The 19,208-nt window shown below is 40.3% G+C and overlaps 7 protein-coding genes across 8 annotated transcripts; 3 read left to right on the forward strand and 4 right to left on the reverse strand.

The window, feature by feature from the left end:
• The first annotated feature begins 766 nt into the window (after window positions 1-766).
• LOC145697022 (uncharacterized) lies at window positions 767-2,605 on the forward strand. Of its 2 annotated transcripts, XM_081774158.1 has the most exons (5): window positions 767-994; window positions 1,069-1,247; window positions 1,930-2,005; window positions 2,095-2,288; window positions 2,328-2,605. In XM_081774158.1, the coding sequence occupies exons 3-5, from the start codon at window positions 1,992-1,994 to the stop codon at window positions 2,570-2,572; spliced, it is 453 nt and encodes a 150-aa protein (XP_081630284.1). In that variant the 5' UTR covers window positions 767-994; window positions 1,069-1,247; window positions 1,930-1,991; the 3' UTR covers window positions 2,573-2,605. The 2 variants fall into 2 exon arrangements, with proteins under 2 accessions (XP_081630284.1, XP_081630282.1); XM_081774156.1 differs by lacking the exons at window positions 767-994; window positions 1,069-1,247 and having other exon boundaries at window positions 1,254-2,005.
• A 770-nt stretch (window positions 2,606-3,375) lies between these two features.
• On the forward strand, window positions 3,376-7,026 carry LOC145696435 (uncharacterized). Its single transcript, XM_081773471.1, has 9 exons — window positions 3,376-3,501; window positions 3,540-4,030; window positions 4,074-4,441; window positions 4,584-5,130; window positions 5,171-5,655; window positions 5,696-5,795; window positions 5,961-6,212; window positions 6,255-6,650; window positions 6,696-7,026. Exons 1-8 carry the CDS (start codon window positions 3,431-3,433, stop codon window positions 6,434-6,436), a joined length of 2,496 nt encoding a protein of 831 aa, XP_081629597.1. The 5' UTR covers window positions 3,376-3,430; the 3' UTR covers window positions 6,437-6,650; window positions 6,696-7,026.
• A 1,571-nt stretch (window positions 7,027-8,597) lies between these two features.
• On the reverse strand, window positions 8,598-10,124 carry LOC145696611 (uncharacterized). The gene is made up of 2 exons (XM_081773678.1): window positions 9,060-10,124; window positions 8,598-9,012 (listed from the first exon to the last, which is right to left on the reverse strand). The coding sequence occupies exons 1-2, from the start codon at window positions 9,582-9,584 to the stop codon at window positions 8,692-8,694; spliced, it is 846 nt and encodes a 281-aa protein (XP_081629804.1). The 5' UTR covers window positions 9,585-10,124; the 3' UTR covers window positions 8,598-8,691.
• A 541-nt stretch (window positions 10,125-10,665) lies between these two features.
• Window positions 10,666-14,318, reverse strand: LOC145696609 (macrophage mannose receptor 1-like). The gene is made up of 6 exons (XM_081773676.1): window positions 14,249-14,318; window positions 14,046-14,208; window positions 11,908-12,239; window positions 11,469-11,861; window positions 11,021-11,389; window positions 10,666-10,950 (listed from the first exon to the last, which is right to left on the reverse strand). The coding sequence occupies exons 2-6, from the start codon at window positions 14,053-14,055 to the stop codon at window positions 10,711-10,713; spliced, it is 1,344 nt and encodes a 447-aa protein (XP_081629802.1). The 5' UTR covers window positions 14,056-14,208; window positions 14,249-14,318; the 3' UTR covers window positions 10,666-10,710.
• On the forward strand, window positions 12,373-14,046 carry LOC145696610 (uncharacterized). The gene is made up of 7 exons (XM_081773677.1): window positions 12,373-12,465; window positions 12,603-12,768; window positions 12,840-13,157; window positions 13,201-13,489; window positions 13,536-13,621; window positions 13,665-13,919; window positions 13,966-14,046. The coding sequence occupies exons 2-7, from the start codon at window positions 12,703-12,705 to the stop codon at window positions 14,014-14,016; spliced, it is 1,065 nt and encodes a 354-aa protein (XP_081629803.1). The 5' UTR covers window positions 12,373-12,465; window positions 12,603-12,702; the 3' UTR covers window positions 14,017-14,046.
• Window positions 14,319-14,322: 4 nt separating the features above from the next.
• Window positions 14,323-15,069, reverse strand: LOC145697522 (snaclec bothrojaracin subunit alpha-like). Its single transcript, XM_081774748.1, has 2 exons — window positions 14,789-15,069; window positions 14,323-14,746 (listed from the first exon to the last, which is right to left on the reverse strand). Exons 1-2 carry the CDS (start codon window positions 15,061-15,063, stop codon window positions 14,323-14,325), a joined length of 699 nt encoding a protein of 232 aa, XP_081630874.1. The 5' UTR covers window positions 15,064-15,069.
• A 642-nt stretch (window positions 15,070-15,711) lies between these two features.
• LOC145696632 (junctional adhesion molecule 3B-like) lies at window positions 15,712-18,007 on the reverse strand. Its single transcript, XM_081773703.1, has 9 exons — window positions 17,813-18,007; window positions 17,707-17,765; window positions 17,057-17,225; window positions 16,906-16,978; window positions 16,633-16,844; window positions 16,486-16,587; window positions 16,316-16,443; window positions 16,202-16,268; window positions 15,712-16,045 (listed from the first exon to the last, which is right to left on the reverse strand). The coding sequence occupies exons 1-8, from the start codon at window positions 17,949-17,951 to the stop codon at window positions 16,239-16,241; spliced, it is 912 nt and encodes a 303-aa protein (XP_081629829.1). The 5' UTR covers window positions 17,952-18,007; the 3' UTR covers window positions 15,712-16,045; window positions 16,202-16,238.
• Window positions 18,008-19,208: the final 1,201 nt, after the last annotated feature.

Below are 19,208 nucleotides of genomic sequence, written 5' to 3' on the forward strand. Positions count from 1 at the left end.
CATTCGCTCCACTCCACTCCAACCTGTAAAATCTACTTTGGAGTGGATTTTGAGTGGATGGAGTGGATTTTGAGCGGATGGAGTGGATTTTTGTCTTTAGCGCTCCTTTTCTCGTATTCTGATTGGATACAGAGTTTTGTCTATTTTTAATGAAGAATCGAATTCTCTCAGGGGATAATCAAGAGAATAAATCACTGATATAATATCAGGATCAACCTTCAATTTAGGACCAACTTCTTCATAAAAGTTTGATGATCAGAAAAATGAAAGGCTTGCTCACGGCGTGCAAAGAAGACTTCGATTTCTGTCTGCTCGTGGGGGCTCGACCTTTTTCAACCTCAATTCTTTACGCCCCCTCTTTCTCTTCCTTTCACCCCCTCTTTCTTAAAACCCCTTTTTTCAGACAAGGAAAGGCTTGCTCACGGCGTGCAAAGATGACTTCGATTTCTGTCTGCTCGTGGGGGTCGAACCTTTTTTGTTCGTCTGCTCTCTTTCAACCTTTTTGATAACCTTCCCCCCAACGACCCATTATAATGGATTTAAGAATGAAAAAAATTTCTTTTAATCGCTCAAACTTCCCTAAAAATCCGCTCAAAATCCACTCAAAATCCACTCCGCTCACCCACTCCACTCGCTCAACCATTTTTTTTGGGCATCCACTCACCGCTCCACTCCGCTCAAAAAATTTTTTGGGCTATCCACTCATCTCTCCACTCCACTCCAAAATTTTTTCGGCCAAAATTGGAACCCTGAGGGAAACAGTCATTTAATTATTGTTAATGAAGAAAAATATAAAAAATCCTTTTTTTATAATTTAAATTAAAAAGGGGTGGCTTTGTTCGTTCTTGACTTTCTGCAAGTATGCCCTTGCTCACCCTTCGAATTATTAGCCTTTATCGTAAAAATAAGCTATGTACTATAAGCTTAAAGCTATGTATTCGATAAAATTTTTGATGATTTCAAAAAGCCCGGTTTACTGGATCGCTGGCAACGGGTAAGAGAAAAACGAAATGACTCATTTTCTTTATCTTTACGAGCGACTGAGGAAAAAATAATTTCTCTTTTCAGTCCGGAGTGCGAGATAATTCTGGTGGAAAACAACCCAACTGTAAACATCTATCGCAGCGTGGCGCAAATTCCAGAGAGCTCGGCAAGAAGTCAAGAGGGGTTCTCTTTGCCTTCGGCTTCTTATTTGGAGCAGTTTTATCAGAGAGCAGTGGAACGAAGGAGATTGAATGGGATCTAGGGTCGGACTCCTTTCCTTTTTTTAACCCTTTTTAAGGATCCTTTTTCCTTAATCCTTAATTTTTTCCTTAATCCTTTTTGATTTTTGCAACAGGGAAAACCCTTTCCTTAATCCTTTCTGGGCATTTATTCAGGAAAAAAAATCCTTGATAATTTTCCCTTAAATCCTTTCAGATTCAGGGTTTTAGAAAGGATATTTCGCCAAATTTTCACCCCATAAGAATTTTTCAGTCCATTTTTGACCGTGGCAAATTTTTTAAACAAAAATTGGGTTTGATTTTATTCGAAAAAATGGCACGAACTAAAATAGGGAAGTAATAAGCTAGGAAGTGACAAAAAAGGAAGTGCATTTTCTGAAGACCAATAAGATCTCTGCATTTGGCCTACCGGCCAATGAAAACCCATTTCAAAAAAATTACTTCCTTTTTTGTCACTTCCTAGCTTATTACTTCCCTATTTTGGTTCGGCCCGAAAAAATTGCGAAAAATCCTTTCTAAAACCCTTTTCCTTAATATTTTTTGAATTTTCGAAAAACCCTTAAAGGACATTCCTTAATCCTTTTTTCCATTCTGCCCGGAAAAGTTTCCTTTCCTTAATCCTTAATAAGCTTTCGACGGAAAAATTCCCTGTCCTTAATCCTTTTTGGGAAAGCGTTAAGGAGTCCGACCCTAGATGGGATGGAAGGAGAAAGTGGGGATGAAGAAGTCCAAGTGCGGGGCGAGGAAGATTTAGAGGTGGCGAAGAGAATGAAGTTACTGAGGTACGAAAGGAAGGCTTCGAGTTCCTTATATAAAATTGGCAGTTTCCTTTTTCTATTAAATTTTTTCATACTTATCAAAATTATTTTAGATGTTTGCATCGAAATTTTGCCGCCAGTGTTGAAAACGGAGCAAAAGGAGCAGACCCAGCTGAGCGAGCTCGTTTTCTGGGAAATGAAATCAACGAGGAGCGAGAATTGCCGAGCGCAGAAGATCTCGGAGAATTCATTAAAGAGATGGCGATGAGTGTCAGGCAGTACTCAGACTTGTTAGCAAGGCTTTCAGGTGAAGAAGAAAAACGGCAATTTTTAAGAAAATTTTTAGATTCTCTGAAAAGCGACGAGAAAATCGCTGCGAAGGGAAATGACGAGTACCGGGATTTTCGACGACTTCTTCAAAATTCCATCGACTCCGCGAAATTTCTTTCTCCAGAGCTTGAAATTATTTCGAAATTCGTGATTCCTCTTTCTGGCGATAATATCGGAAGCATAAAGCTGCAAAAAACAAGCGACGAAAATGAAAACGAAAAAGTCGAAGAAATAAAATGCGAATTTTCTGATTCAGTTTGAATTTTTTTATTTTTGACCAAATAAATTTCGAGAACTTCATAAAGTTTAATTGAAATGACAGGTAGAAAGGTAGCTTCAAAAGAGGTTAAATGGCATGTTTATATCTTGTTTCTTTCATCTTGGTAAGGCCTGTTCGACCTCTTCTAATTCCTTTGAAGGAGGCTGTTTTCTTTCCCTTCGAGGAGCTTTTCATTCATTTTATTGACGGATTCTTGCGTTTTGATTGATCGAAAAAGTTTCTCGTGCAATTTTAGATTTTCTTTCTGCTCTTTTTTCAATTGAATTTTGAGTTTTTCAATCGTTTCGTTTTGATTCATCGATTCATCTCTGTGTTCACCAGAAGAAGGCGGTCGGAAGCGATATCCTTTGAAAATTGCCCTCAATTGCAAAATATTCCGTCGTACTGTCTTCTTCGATCCCTTGCTTCGAATCACATACTGATTGATTCCCTCTTCTAGTTCATCTCGTGAGAGCCAAGTCTCGGGGTCCATGTTGTATTTCTTCAGCAGAAACTTTTGCCTTTCTGTGTGCTCGGGCATCTTTTTCTTAAAAAAACGTTGCTTGGGATTTTCAAGTAGCAAATTTCGAGTGTGATTATTTTCCCTCAACTCCGTTCAGATTTGCTCACTGGAGCAGAAAGCAATGTCGCTTCATCCCTTTTCGATCAAAGTTTACAACGACATGGGTGGTAAACAGAGTGAGTTTTACTCCAAAACGAACCATTTCGAAAATTTCGTGCTTGAAAAATGCATTGAAAATAGACATTTGGGCGTGTTTAACTTTGAAAAATCATGAGAAATTTCCATATGCTTAGTTTTTTTTCTTCTCAAAAAGGGTTCGAAAATTCAATTTTTAGAGATGAGGGGCTTTTTCCGGGCAATTTTGCCCGCTCTTGTTTTTTCACAAGAGACATTTACTCAGCTTTACAGGTAATCAACTCGCTTTTCATACTTTCAATGCTTTGAAGTGAGAAATTTCGATTTCCTGATGGAAACTCAAGACAACTCAACATTCCCGTCACGCCATTTTCAAAAGACTCGGAAATGGTCCTTCTCGACTGGCAGACTGTCATCTTCAGAGATACTTCTTCTTCCGAGGAGATCTATTTGTGGAAGTCAACCGACCCCATGAATTTTACAAAGCTTCGTGTTCCAACTGCTGATATAAATAGCTCCGAAGACTGTCTGATAGACGGCCAGCAAGTCAGCTTTTATGAGAACATGATCACCCGCGTTTGTCTCGAATCCGGCTTTCTTGAAATAAAACAATGGCTTCTTGACGATACAATCCTCCAGCTGGTTTTCTCCAAATCGTTCAAAGCAGAGGATTCAGATATTCTTGCGATCACTCAAATCGCGCCACAAATCGTTTTCGTCTCCAGCTCAGAGCGACTGTTTTACTACAATCTTCTTCTCGACGAAGCTCATGTCGTCAATGAATACTTTGAACCAGTCACAAGTAAAAAAATCTTTCCATAAAGCTTTTTAGCGACGACTTTAAGATGTGATTTTGAAGTCGCAGCCTGATTTGACGGAAGGGCAAATCTTTTGCCATTTGGCAACAGACCTTGGATTCAACACAACAAATTTCTATGTCGAGGATCTTCTGGAGGATAAAAGCGAGTACGTCTTCGACTGGGAATGGGACAGGACTCTGCAAACGACAGATGGAGTCATCACCGACTTTGACTTTGAAATTACCAGTTATGCAATCAGAAAGATCATGACCGTGGATGTCGCATCTGTCAATGTTAGATACGCTGATGGGTCCTGGTGGAGGATGGGGAGTACCAAACAAGGGGTGCCTTTTGGGAATGCTACCGCCGTAGGAGTCATTGATTGGGGCAAATATCAGCCGGACTCGGAAAGGGTAAATTTATGCTTTCAACACTTATCTCTGAATAGCTCCCATGACTTAAACAGTGTAGACTTTGAGTCAGATACTTTAATCACTAGAATTATTGGCGAAAATTACCGGATGAAAAAAAAACTTTCTCCTTTATGGTTTTTAGAGATTGGAAACGATATCATTCCAGGATCCCGGGCTCGTCGCTTTTGTTGGAACAAAGTCGGGAGTTTTCTTCCTCGAAGAAGGAAGTTCATCCCCCTGGCGAGTTCTTGAAGGCTATCGCTGGCTTGTTGGTAACGAAGTTGAAGCCCTTAATATTCTATGGCCTGATTATTACAGTCAAGGAGCGTTGGTCAAGACCACGGATGGATTGAGCTGGATAACGGTGAATAAAAATCAGACCTTCGAAGACAAATCCGACAAAGTCCTAGAAGTCTACAACTCTGGTCGCCACGGACTAAACCTTCTAGGCCCAAATCATCCGATGCACGGACTTGTTTCTTCAATCGGTTATCCTGAGTTCGGAAACCCGGCGAAAAACCTATCTCAAGGACCGAGTGACAATGATGGTCTCTGGACATCAATGCTTCTTGCCGCGGAGAGTTTTCGATATTCCGTTACTGGGGATGAAAGAGCGAAAGCAAATGCCGAGCATATGTACAGTGGGACTAGGCTCTTACAGGATGTAACTGGGCAGCGAGGACTTCTAGGTATGAAACAGGGAGAAACGATGATTGATACTCTTTTGAGCTCGCTGTATTTCGACGTCATCAAACAACGACCCAAAATGGCAGAAATGGGAACCAAACGAACTCCCCTGCGACCAATGTGAAGAACTTTGGTGGAAATCGACAATTTCTCAGGACAGTATCGTCGGCCACATGTTTGTTGATCCAATCTACGCTGAGCTAGTGGCAGAAGAAGAGGATAAAGAGTTTGTCATTCGAGGATTTCTAGATATTTTGGACCGGATTGTTGAGAATGGCTACACGATGCCAGATTACGACGGCGTTCCTACGAAATGGGGCCACTGGGATCCCTATTCGATCAACAACGATATGGACAGATATTCAGAGCGTGGCTTGAACTCGCTTCAAATTCTTTCCTATCTTGCTGCCGGCGAAGTTTTGGCGAAAAAATATGGAATCACGGCGAAAAATGATTACATGGCGCATTTTGATTATCTTTATAATGAGGAAAATTATAAAAGAAATCTTGGAAATGTCAAACTTCAGGTTTTTTAGGTTCCTAGAAGGGCGTGAATAAAAAATTAAGGCGACGAGCGAGGATAATTACAGTGACGATGAGCAGCAATTTTTGGCGTTCTACTTGTTCTATTTCACGGTCATTCGTGACTCTCAGTTTTCAAGTTTAGGCAAAGTCTTCAAGATTTCATAAGAAAAAATTATATTGGTTTTTCTATTTAAATGCATCATTATTCATGCTCTAGTTTCAAGGAATTCCTTTTGTGTACATTTTGAATCTGTTTCTGGTAATATTCGATCAAATTTTTGCACAATGAAAAATCAGACCGATAAAGACGAAAAAACAATTATGGTCTTCAAAAACTCCATCTACAAAACCTGGAAACACGTCAGCTACTCCGAAAATTCTGTGATGGCGGGAATCTTTCTCGCACTTCTTGGAGAAGATGTTTCTGATGAAGATAAGAAGCTCACAAAAAACATTCTTATCAAAGATTTGGTGAGAATGCCAATTTCCCAAGTGACCTGGGACTATAACGCGACCCCGGGAGAGAATCGAAAGGACATGTACTTGGACCCGAATCAAGGTTAAAAAAGATCACATAATTTTTCCTCAACATTTTTGAAAGATCGTTGGGGAGATTATGGCTCTCACGTGACCGTCCCGATTCCAAAAGACGAGCAAGCCTACCTTCAGTGGAACAAAGACCCGTTTATGTTTACCGGCTCTGGCGGCAACCGAGAATACCCCGGAACTGTTTATCTGCTTCCTTACTGGCTTGCTAGATTTGAAAACATTCTCTCTTCTTAGAGAAGATAATAAAAAATCGAAATCTTCGTTGATTTCATTCGAAAGGAAAATTCGTTGTCATAGAAACGAGGAATAGCAGGAGCAGAAATTCATTACTCAAAAAAAGGAAAAAAAATGGCGAGAGAAACAGACATAGACACACTAGCAATTCAGCTGAAAGAAAGACTTGGGGACAAATTTTGGGTCGAAGTTGAAGTTCGCTCTCCTGGCCAAGGTTTGAAAATGGAAAAATTCATTATTGAGGGAGGAAAAATTTAAGAGCATCAATTGAAATATTTCGAGAAAAAGAATGAATTCCCTCTTCCGGCTTCTCTAGCCCGATTTTTTCTCGATTCCGACGGTGCCGAACTTTCTTGGGGCGAGAATAAAGCGAGCAACAAAAAAGCGATCGGTCACTTTTCAATAATCAAAATGGACAAGCTGACAGAAATAGAAGATGGAATGTATGGCCTGAATAACTGCCGCTGCTGCCCACCGATCGGGTTCAAGAAGGATGGTTCAATTTGGGTCGCTGATTCGAGAGGGCTTTGGTTCAAAGTGGCAAGAGATTTTGAATGCTATTTCAGAATAAATCTTCATTATGGAGCCGTCATAGGAATGCTTCAAAATATGTTGAATTTATTCTTCTATCTTTCTCGAAAAAATGATAAACCCTAACCCTAACCCTAGCCTTAACCCTAACTGAGATTTTTAAAAGCTGAGAAAGGTTGGCAACTCGACTACACCCCTCTTGGAATGTCAATTTTTACACGAGAAAAGATCTGTTTCCATTTCAACAACGAGTTTCTCAAAGAGTTTGAAGAAGATAACGAAGACTTTCCGGGCAAAACATACGACGAAGGGAGGATAAAAACAATTCTCGAGCGAAAAAAGCCGCCCTTTGAAAGCCCGAGTGTGGCAAAGAGTCGGTCATCGAGAAAACATTGATGATCATCCGATCAACTTTCATATTCATGATTAACTGCAAATAAAGTAATGTGAGAAACTTTTGCTTTCGAAAAAATAGCTGGAAAAATGAGCAACACTTTCAAGCCAATTTGGCTTGTTCCCAGTCAAGAGAAAATTGAAGCAGCTTTGGTGAATGGTGTTCCGAAAACACCTTACTGGCTTCTCGAGTTGAAAATTTCAAAAATAGTTCCCTAAGTTTTCGACTCAAATTTTCAACTTATAAAAGCTGCTGCCTCCGAAAATTGAGCCCGTTCCACGAAAATCCGCGCTGAAAAAGCCGGAAAAAAAGGTTGAAGGAAATTTTATTCAGCGCCTCTCCAACCTTCGCATCTCTTCTCTTTCCGGGAAATCTCGCCCTTCGACCAGACGTAAAAAGTCTGTCGATTTTGTCGACGACGAAGAAATTGATGCGTTCCGCAATTCGAATTTTCAGCGAGTTTCTAGCGTCAAGGCCCGTCCTTCTTCACCAGATTGGACGGAAGAGAATCTAGACGAAATAGAGTCGCTGGAAGGAAGCAATGATTCGGAGAACGACTATGAGGATCCACTGACACGGGCGATGATGGAACAGGAAGAAGCCGACGAGGAAGAAAAGTTTGAATCAGGAGAGGATGGCGAGGACGGATTGGACCAGGCGCTTGACGAGGAGAATGAGTTTTTGGGACGAACTGAGGGTGCTTCTCGGCCTGCAACGGTTATATTTTTCTTTGGGTAGAGTTTTGCCACCATTATTTTAGCAAGTTTCGAACTACTTCGGAAACGACGCTGATGGAGATGACGAAGGTGACGGCGAAAGTGGCGGAGACGACGAAGACATCGACCTCGATGAAATCGCCGAGGAAGCTGAGGGTATAATATTTCGAGAGCTTGAAGAAGGAGATTGTTTTTTTAGCGGAAGAAGCAGAGGCAGAACAAGCCGAAGCTGATCTGGATGAGGGCTTTGATGTTGCGATGGAGCCAGACTTGGAGCTTGATCTTATTGCCGAAGAGCTTAATGACATCGGTAAATTATTCATTGACATTCCTGATCATCCCTCTTTTTATTTCAAGAAAATGCTCTTTTGGAAGAAGCGGCCGAGCAATCAATGGATGATGATTACAGAATCGACATCATCGAATCAGAAGAATATATCTAGTCTTGTCTTGTCTTTTCGCTGTTTTTTTTGCGAATGAATTATGATTGGCAAAGATTCATATATTCATAAATTTATTTTATTGGTTTGGTTGGCAGATTAAAAATAATGAGCAGAAAATATTGTTATTATAATCGGTTCATCGGGTACATTTTTAACATTATTTATTATTATTTAACATCCGTATCGTTCTTCGAAAAATGTTTTGACCTTTTTCGCAGATCGAATGATTTGACGGTACACTTTTCCTCTTCCTTCGCAAGCGTAATGTCTGGCGTAGCTGTTAACTGCTGAATTGATTTGTTTGTTGAGTTTACACATGTCGTTCGCGTCGAAACCAGAGACATCAGTTGCTTCTTCGTCTTCTTGACCAAAGCCATTTTCTTCGTAGCAATCCTCTCCTGTAGCGGACGTTTCAAGTTTTTCGAAAATTTTGGTCATTCTTCCCTCGAATCGTTCGGCATAACCTGTTCCAGCAATATTGGCGTAAATATTCTAAAAATGATTTAAAAAAAATTTTGATAATCAGATTTGTTTCTCACAGCAGCATGACTATGGAGAATTGTAAGTCTCTCTGCAATTGTCGATGTTGTTCTCGTTGTGGTAGAAGTTGTTGTTGTAGTGGTTGTTGTTGCGACTGGAGCAAATGTCCTTATCGAAAAATTTTTGATACCAATGTCGGTAACTGCATCGTTGTCGAGTCCATTGCCTCCCGTGTGCCACGAGACTCCTCCTCCGGTATAGTACTCACTTCCGATTGATGAAGTCACCAATCTCGTTACTCCGTCTATCTTCATTTGTTTTAAAAACGTCCCATTTTCGCCAATCCATTGATCGACAATTATATTCATGAAGCCACCCTCTGTGCATTCATTTTCATTTAAAAAGAAAACGCTTGTTTCTCTTTGTTCGCCGTCAAACGGAAAGAATGTTGACGTTTGATTTTTGCCAAAAAACATGCTGAGGAGTATCCGGTAACCAGGTTGACTCCGCCAAAATCCATTGTCGACTTCGACATGGAAGCTCGGGTATCCTCGGAGAAGCATCGTGCCAGATCCATCTGGCATTGCTTTAATCTTTTGGAAATTACATTCGATTCTCGCATTGCTTCGCAGGAGGAGGTTTCGATCATCGTATTATTGGGAATCGTTTGGTAGTGCGGTGTTTCTCCTATGACATCCTCGTTGCAGGTAGGTTCGCGGTTGGGAACTATTTTTGTGAATGATTCTGGACAGCTTGCATCAGGAAAAATTGACGCTTCGAAGCGGCAGTGAAATCGACGGTCTCTCGAGCACAAAATGCTGTTCCATGTGAGATTTCTGAACGATTCTGTGGATGAGTCGACGCAGTTTTCACTCTGTCCACCCCAATCTCGTGGCTCGTTCGTGTACCAGTTTGTTACTGTCAAGTCAGTTCCGGCCACTGTTTTCCAAACTTTGTTAGAGTCTCGATGATATCCCAAATACTCTTTTCCGAATTTTATTGGGCGGTTATTAAAGAGAGCGAGCTCGTCTGCAACTTTGAAGAAAGGAAGATGACCACCTCGTGATACGCAATGTGCCTCAGCTGCATCGAATTTTTTCGTTTCCGCCTGTGTCTCGAATTTGACACAGTATGGCTGAACTTAAATTAGAACTTGCCTTGACAAAATGCACATTTATCTACTATTCTTCTCGTGGATATCTTTACTTACCAACGACGAATCGCAAATTGCAACCACAACTAAAAAGAAAAAGATATTGTTCATCTTTCAAAAATTGTAATGAAAGGTATCATCGAAAAGTTAGATTTTTATATGGAAAGGTCATTCGGCGCAAGAGAGCTTTAATTCTCGTTGAAGAGGGAATCTTGAAAATAGCCACGTGCACCATCAATTAAAAAATTCTAGATCGGATCTTGGGTTGGTAATCGGTACGTCCTCCGAACAAAGTTACCAAAACCACGTCATCTTATCGCGCATGCTAATTTGCGCAAAGCGGTTTCTTCTTAATTCATGCCTCAATCCAGTCCGATTCTAAAATCTTATCGTCGAGTACCTTACAGAGATTAGCTTCTCGTTTTTATGGCATTTTGCTAAACAAACCATAATTTTTTAAAAGAATTAGGGCAACAATTAATTAAAATATTTCAAATTTTATCAGATTGAGATTTATTAAGAATGTTAAATTGCGAAGGTAAATTGATGACAGTAAATTAAAAATTGGCTTGTGGATTCGAAAAGCCCGAAGTAATTTGATTTCGTCCAGAAAATTTCATGACGGCCCAGATGACTCCCGGCAAAGTAAGAAAACAAAAAGCGGTCAAAGCAGCAGCGCCTCCGGGAGACATTCCATCAGAATCTTCTTTGTGATTTTTAGAGTTTGAATTCGCAGGAATGAAGCATTTCATCGACGAGTTCGGGTCGTAACAGCATTTGAATGTGTCCATGCATATCTTTAATATTTCAATATTTTTAGTGATCGCCCGAGTTTTCAATCGTAGAGATGATAATCTTCACTCTTACCGATTCAGTGACGCCGGCATAACCGCAAGGTTCTTTTTCCCCCTCTGCAACTTGGCAATTTGACCATTTCCTCGCATGAGAGCAAACAGACGCCAGTTTCTTTCTGTTGCAGTCTCTGTTGTTCCAGTTTCCCGCCTTGTTCATCTCCGTGCAATCAGCCTCTCCAAGTGCAACCTCACTTGGCTCACCTGAGGCCCAGTTCAGATAATTTACGCCAGAAGAATCTGCCCATTCATAACCTTTCGAATAATGCTTCGACAGGCCAATCCATGCTTCTTGGTTGCTCGTTTTTTGGACCATTTTGAAGATGTATTCGTTCATTTCGGAATCGTGAATTGAGGCCAGATTTGCTGGAATCGAGTATGCTGTCTAAATCTCTCGCGATAAAGAAGATCTTTTCTTTTTTAGGATCAAGAATCTGGGTTAGGGTTAAGGAAAGGGTTCGTACCTGGCAATGATTTTGCGCTTCTGTCCAAGTTCTCTCTTGCGAAGTAGCGTGAATACAGTACTCCTTGTACTGGTGCCAAGAATGGTCCCTGTGAGTACTGCAGTTGAGCAGCTCTCCTCTATAATCATGGACGCTATCCTCGTCTCGATACGTAAACTGCCCTTTGCAGATGACCGGATACTTGGCGCTCTTGGGAGCACTGCGCCATCTACCGCTTGGTTCCATGGTTCCTCCTGCTCCGCCAGAGTGAGTTTGCGGCTCGTCGCTCCACCAATTGGAAAAGTCGAAATGATGGCCATCTGACCAAGTGAATTCGCCGGAAGAGGGCATGTGAAGGCCAAGCCAAACTCGTTCTGGAGCTCGTCTGCCAGTCAAATCACCGCCAAGCATACTCTGATTTTTCAAGATAAGAAAATATTTTCATGGAATAAAATCGAACCTGTATAAATTCATTTTCATAGGGATGAATGACCGAGGCCAAATCCGCTTTGCCCTTCTTAAATTCCTTTCCAAATGTATTATCACAATAAGCCCGTCCATCGTCAAACGTAAATTTTTCATCAGAAAATGCGTAGCAATCCGCGCCGAAAGGAAGCATTCCAGAAGGGCAATTATTTGGATTCGGGAGGGGCAAATCTGGCAGATTCGGCTGAAATGGCATTGTGCAGACCCAAGGGCGAACTGTCGAGCAATCTGAGTCGGACCATTCGCCCAAGGAATAGGAATCGGCGGACTTTGTATTCCAAGCGGAAAGGACGCATCTTTCCTCGCCTAAATTATTTCGGGAGAAATAAATTCTTATCAATAAAAGGGCCTTTGGCATGTGAACTTATCTCGCGATCCTGCTTGGCTTATCACTTTTCATGCTTTTTTTTTGTCTGAGTTGTCGAAACTTGAATTTTTCAGTTTTGACGAAAACTAAAAATGCGCTAGAATTCGAGGAAGGAGGAAAAGAGAAGAAAGCCCTGCTGATTGATCTGTGTCCCTATCAAGACAGGTTTATATCTTCTTTTACGAGTTTAAGATTGTCCCTGCGCCAGCTGAATTGGCCTTTTATTCTGAAACGATCAAAAAATTAGGCTCATAAACAATTTAACCCGTCTTCGTGGTCAATTATTAAAAATGATTCATTAGAGCCTCGTGAACCTGTTTGACAAAGAAGAAAGAGAGATTTCCGGAGAAACGAGAAGAAAAAGAAGAGAATAAGAGAGAGAGAAAAAGAAACGAGTGAAAAATGCGATGGGTCTGTTTGATTCTCGCGCACGGGCTGAGCGCTAGAATAGTAAGAAGAGAGTCAGAGGTAAGAAATGTCTTGTCGACCCTTTGTTTGTAATAGGTTATGATGATTGTGTAGATGTAGAAGTTATTTAGAAAAAATTGTCAGATATTGTCACTGGACTTGGCGATGGATTCATTGACTTTATTTGGGACGAGAATATTGAAGGCTACCCGGAAACTTTCAAAGAAAAGGCTGCAATAGAAGAAGTCGATATTTTTGCGAAAAAACCTCCAACAACATCGACCACTACCACAAGTACTACCACAACAACCACCAACCCGACGAAGACAACAACGATTGCCTCAGGAAAAGACCCATCCTCTTCCTCGCCGTCAACATCGACAACAACGACTTCGACCAGTACTAGTAGTTCTAGTTCAAGCGCAATTGGTAGAATTTACGTGTTAAATGTAAAACGCCAATAATTGTCCAATAAAATAAATCTATTTTCAGACAACTGAAACAGCTGAAATTGAAAAAAGCCAGACAACAATCTCTGAAGAACTCGAAATTTTGATTGCAGATGAAAATAATACCACTTCATCATCCCCCGAGGAGATTCCTGTTGTTCAAAATTCAACAACAAAAGAAACCTTTCCTGAAGCCACGACCGTTCAAACTGAAGAAGTTGAATCAAGCGAAGATAATTTCTCGACGACCCAGAAAGCGGAGGAAACTGAGAAAACCACTTTTGAAGAAGAAAAAGTTGAAAAAACTACTCAAGGAAATACGCTAATTGAATGTAAGGAAAACTCTTTTTTTCGGATAAAAACTATCTTCCTTGCAAGTTTTCGATACAACACAAGAAAAAGAAGAAATCGAATCCACAACCAAATCAACACTTGAAGAGAATATTGACACAACACAAGCCTCTGTAAGAATCATACAGAAAGAAATTTTTTCATGTTTTTTTTGAGATCATCGAAACGACTCAAGCTGAAGAGATCGTGAGAACAACTGCGCCTGAAATCTTTATTCCCGATTTTGAAATCGAAGAAACAACGACTGAAATTTTGGAGACAACAACGACCAATCCAAAGATTATCATCATCGAAGACACTCACGATTCTACAACAACGACGACTACAACCAAATCCTCTACCCAGAGCAAAAAGTCGAAGTCTGACGAAAAAAGCGAAGATGATGAGAAAGAGGAGGAAGGTCCCAAAAAGGTAAAATGTTTTCTTCCTTTTCAAAAGATCTAACAAAAATATTCAGAAAAGATATTCAATGATGCTGTTTCTACTGTTCATCCTCTTTTTCGTGTAGAATTGAAAAAAAATGTCAATAACACTTACTGTCTGGCATGTTTGGATTCTTCGCCTTCCAGTTCGAGTAAACAAGAGGATCCCGATCGACGTAGTAAAACTCGCCATTTTCCGGCTCAGCATGGACGCCAATGTAGGGGGTCGACCAAAGATTGAGGCGGTAGAATTGAGATGCGAGGAAAGCTTTGTGGAACTATGTAAAAAATAAGATGTAGAAAAATCAGGGCAATTACTTGGTTGGTGATAATAGCGAGGTGAGCGTCGGGCGATCGAGATTTGCAGTCATTTTCAGCGCCAACAAAATTTTTCAGCTGCGTCGGATTTTACTTGAAAAGCTTGACGAAAAAATCGGATATAAAATATCTCTAGAATTCCGATCCTGAAGACCCTCTGCTGCTCCATTGCCAGTAACTGGAATCAGATAGCACGCCCCTGCAAATTGCAGCCACCCTTTTGGGCAACCTCCTTTCGTCGGCCAGTTTTTCTCCGGAGGCTCTGGCGTTCCTGCTGGAAATATTTGACAAGCATAATTGATCTCTGAGCTGCAGTAGATATCATTCCACAGTCCATTATTGTCGCCTGGCCACTCGTTGAAAGCATGTTGCTCGACGCAATTTTCCACCCCGGGGCCGTTAGGTTCGCCGTTTTGCCAGTTTTCGTATTGCATCGGCTGATTGTCGACCCATTCTAGAGGGCAGGTGTCGCAAACTGCGCGGAGGCCGATCCAAATGCTTTTTTGAAAATTATTCATTATTTTTGAAAGCAAAAAGTACCTGGACCACGTCCCGAGCTGCTTCTTTTGCTCTTCATAAAACCACTCTTGAAAGCCCTCGTGATGAATTGTCACTAATTTTCCAAAATTTCCTGCTTCTCCGAAAATTTGAGCGCAGTCATTTTCCGCGTCGATGAAATTTTTTCGCTGGTCGTAGAAATACACGCATCTGTTCTCTCTCGTGTAGATTGATAATTTGGAAGAGCCGATTGGATCTGGACAGGAAGTTTGACCTGCTAGAGCGGAATTGAAAAGAAAAGAAGAAAATAACTTCATTTGCGATTATTGAAGAAATTGTCAGTTAGAAGTGGGAGTTGCCGAAACGGAGGTGCGAAAAATGTTACGAAAATGCGCATCATTTTGGACGAGAATTACCGTGTCTACAATGACTAGCGAAACAGGCAAAAGTTATTGGCCATAATGACAGGTCGAAGATATCTCATTTATTCGATCCATTCTGCCTCGAAAAAAACGAAGACGGCATTTTCCAGCGAATCAGAAACGATCAAATGTGCGATGGTGTCTCTGATTGTCCTGATGGCGAAGACGAAGATGGCCGACTCGCCATTTGCGGAAAACCTGTAACCGAGAATGGCTGCTGCGCAGAGATTGATGTTAACTGGAGTGGAACAAAATGTTTCGTCGACGGAACTCACAACGGTCGAGATCGATACCAGTGCATGGAGTTCAGCGAATTTCGCTGGGAACCTCACCCTAATGGGGACTAACGCTTCGCCCCCTTGGAACCCCCTTGAACACTAGGCAGAAATAAGCTCACCGAAATATGTTTTAACTGTGATGAATTTTGACAATAAATTCAACAAAAATATCCTATCCGTTGACGCCACTTATTTTATATTAATTAATAACAATGCTCGTTCAATTGTGTAGTACATAAAAAGAATCTGAGGTAAAATTATTTATTGTCAGTAAGCAAATATTCATTGGTAGTAAACAACTGTCTCTATCAATTGTTTTTTTTTTGAACTTTGAAAAGAATTTCAATGCACAAACGAGACCTTTTGCTAGGCCAAGTAAGCTGAAAATAGAAGTAAAAATGTGTGAGCAGGAAAGTTTGAAAATCTTAGAGGCAAATTCGTTTGACATTTTTGAAATCTCAAATAAATACATTTAATTTTGATTTGGTTGAGCGAGAGAGGAGAAGAATGCTCGATAATTACAGAAAGGCAAGTGATTGAAGGAATGTCCGGCGTTGAAGGCGTGATTGAAAATCGGCATTCGAAGGTTTCATACTGTTCTGAATTGAAGGATGAAAGAAATAAGAATGAAAATCGAAAAATAGTTTTTTCAAATTTGGATAAAAATTTGATTGGAATTATTTTTTTGCGTGATTTTTTGTTTATGATTTATAAACATTGATTTTTTGGTGAGAAATGATTGAATTTTTTTTAACCTTTTTTTTTTGCAAAAACATCTTTTCAGTCTCAATTTCAAGCAATCAGAGACACTTCACCCTCTCTCTTAAAACAAAAATTGTCTTACATTGGCAAATTGTTTCTCAAACTACGTGTGAGAAATCCTGGCGGCTCGTGCCCTTGTGATGTTCGTAAGGGTCGTAGCTTTCGCCCATGGCGACGTCGTTGCCTTCATCGTCGAATACTTCGTTTTCGTCCACGTAGGAATCACTGTCACCGCCTAAAAGAATGATAAGAGGGGGCTTTTTTTGAGCTGATTTACCTGTCACTTTTTTGAAAATGACGAAAGCGATGATTCCAATAAGAGCGACGCCGAAAATGACAGCGAAGACGATTCCAACAACGGACGCAATATTCAGCGAACCTAAATCAGCAATTCCATCTTCTGCGAAAATAAACGACAACTCACCAACGCCAATAAAAGTCGGTTCTCCTTCACTTTGACCAGCTTCATTTCTCGCCGTGCAGAAATATTCTCCAGCATCATTTTCAGTAACATTGAGGAATTTGACTGTATTTCCATCGACAGTGAATTGAGAATTTGCGAAGTATCTTTTGTCGGTTCGAGCATCAGCGGGAAGTTGGAGTTTTGTTCCTGTTGCTTTGTCGATTTTGTGCCACCTAAATTTTGATTTAAAGATTTTCGTTCTGTTTTTAGTCCAAATTTTTTTTAATGGCTTACGTGTAAGTTGGCTGCGGGCTGCCATCAGCAATGCATACCAACTCTCCAGCCTTGCCGACGATTAATTTTTTATCTGAAGAATTATTGTCAGGAAGTTGTTTGAATAAATAAGCGGGCACTAAGTGCTTTTGAATTGAATTTCGCTCCCTACCGCTTGGCTCTACGATGACTGGAAGCGATGGGGGGACAAGCACGATTAATTCTCGCTCGGTAAGGGCGAAGTTCTTGGCGGAATCTTCGGCGATGCATTTGTACTCGGCCATGTCGATTCTGTCGGCTTGTTTTGAGATGCTGTTGCCGGAGACTTGCCAAGGCGGGCTCTAGAAGGCAAAATTACAATTCACGGTCGGGGGATTCCCCCTAACGATTAGGGGCAAAGGCACCCTGGACCCATTCCCCTTAAGGACATCCCCCCGTCAGCTTTTTCGAGAAATCAAATTTCGGAATTTCAAATTTTGACCCGGGAAATGGATTCTACGGGTCATAAAACGATTGTGATGCTTTATTTTTGGGGGTCTATCTCGATTTCTTCACCCCCAAAATCGCATTTGAAAATTGGACTTTTTGCATGGCGAAAATGATCGAGTTTGCCCTAATTTTGGCAAAAATATTGATTTTTCTTGGTCAAATAGTCCTCAATAGTCCTTTTCAAGTTTAACCTGAAGACGCATTAAGAACCAAAAATATGGTGTTTTTAGAAATTTCTATTTTTCGAAGGAAAAAAACTGACAGGGGGTCCTTTAGCCCTAACGAAGGAGATTCTGAAATAGAGAATATCATATTCTGAATATGGAAACTTACAGCTTGTCCATCCCCAGCTTCTGATAGAAAAATTTGCTCTTGTTCCTTCAAAATTCTAACTAAAACAAAACCGTTTAATTCCAATTTTCCAACATTTCTCTCATACATTTGACATCTGCTCCGAATCCACTCAAATCACAAGTGACGATTAGTTGCTCTCCTTCTTTGATTTTGGGCTTGTTGAATTGAATCGAGGCACTAGCAGCGTAGAGTCCAGAGATGAGAAAACTGGAGAAAAGTAGCATTTTTGAAGACGTTTTATTTGAATAGGCTAGTTGCGTTTACCGATTTCGACAATAAATTTCTGAAAAGGTGAATCATTAATTTTTATCTTTTTTCAAAAAAGGCAAAGTAGAAGAAATATTTCAAGAATCAGAAAGATGAAAAGAAAAACAGATATGTCTTAGTAATAAGGACTTATAATAAGACAATTTGTCAAAAAAATCTGAGAACATCAATTTTTCGTCGTGTTATTGCCAATAAACCGGTCTTTATCTTCGTCTTCTGAGCTGTTTTTTTCAATGAAATGAAGTTCAAGCTCTAGAAGACAAAGCAAAGATACTGTATCTTATATACAAAAGAGGGAAAAAGGATGTGGCTTCAATTAATTCAATTCATATTATAATGACGCCCGTTCCATCTCACTTGCTTTACTAAACGCTCGAGCAAATATCCCTGGCATATTGCCAGTTTTAACAGTTTCAACCTTTTTTCTGATCATTCTGATTTTCTTCCCGAAAATATAAAAGAAGAATTTTCATATGACTCTTGAAAGTTTGAGATTTATGATTCATTATATGGCCCGCTACATATTTCTTCATAAAAATAAAACTGTTAGAATAGAAATAAAAGAGTTTCTTCGCAGAAAATTTCTCTTTCAGAAAACTATTTTCTCTGACTATGAAAGTCCTCGCCAAGTCTTTTGTCGTAAAATAGTCCAGTAGTAATTTAAACTGCCTCACTTTGCGCTGGTTCGACAAAGCAGCGAGTCGCGAAAGAAGAATGAGTCGGGCTACTATAATAAAAATCAACTGGGGCAGCTTCAACTGGAAGAATAACCGCGCTCGCGGCAACGCGCTGAATCACTCTCTGAGCCGACAAGGGATGAGCTGCTCAGAAATTTCAAAAAAGGCTCTAATTAGAAAAATTCTGCGCTGCTTCGGAAAAAATATAGCCAAGGGCAGAATAAGTACCGCGCTTGATTTTCTTCATTAATGTTTCAATAAATTCATTCAAAGAAAAAAAGGAACTTGGAAAACCGCGATTCTGAACAAACGAAAATATTATTAAGGGGATTGACTGCATTAATGCATTTTTCTCTGACGGTTCAGGATCGAACCCTGACTCAGGGTCCCTGAGCTCGGCAACATGTGTTGAAAAACTGGGTTTAAAGTATCTTAATCAGTGAGTTTCAACAGTAGAACCCCCTCATACTTGTAAAGAAAGACGATATTAAAAAGTCAGTACTGACAAAAGTTCAATATGGATGTGATAGGTTAGTA

This window comes from Oikopleura dioica, chromosome 2 (genome assembly GCF_907165135.1).
Source record: "Oikopleura dioica chromosome 2, OKI2018_I68_1.0, whole genome shotgun sequence".
Lineage (NCBI taxonomy): Eukaryota > Metazoa > Chordata > Appendicularia > Copelata > Oikopleuridae > Oikopleura > Oikopleura dioica.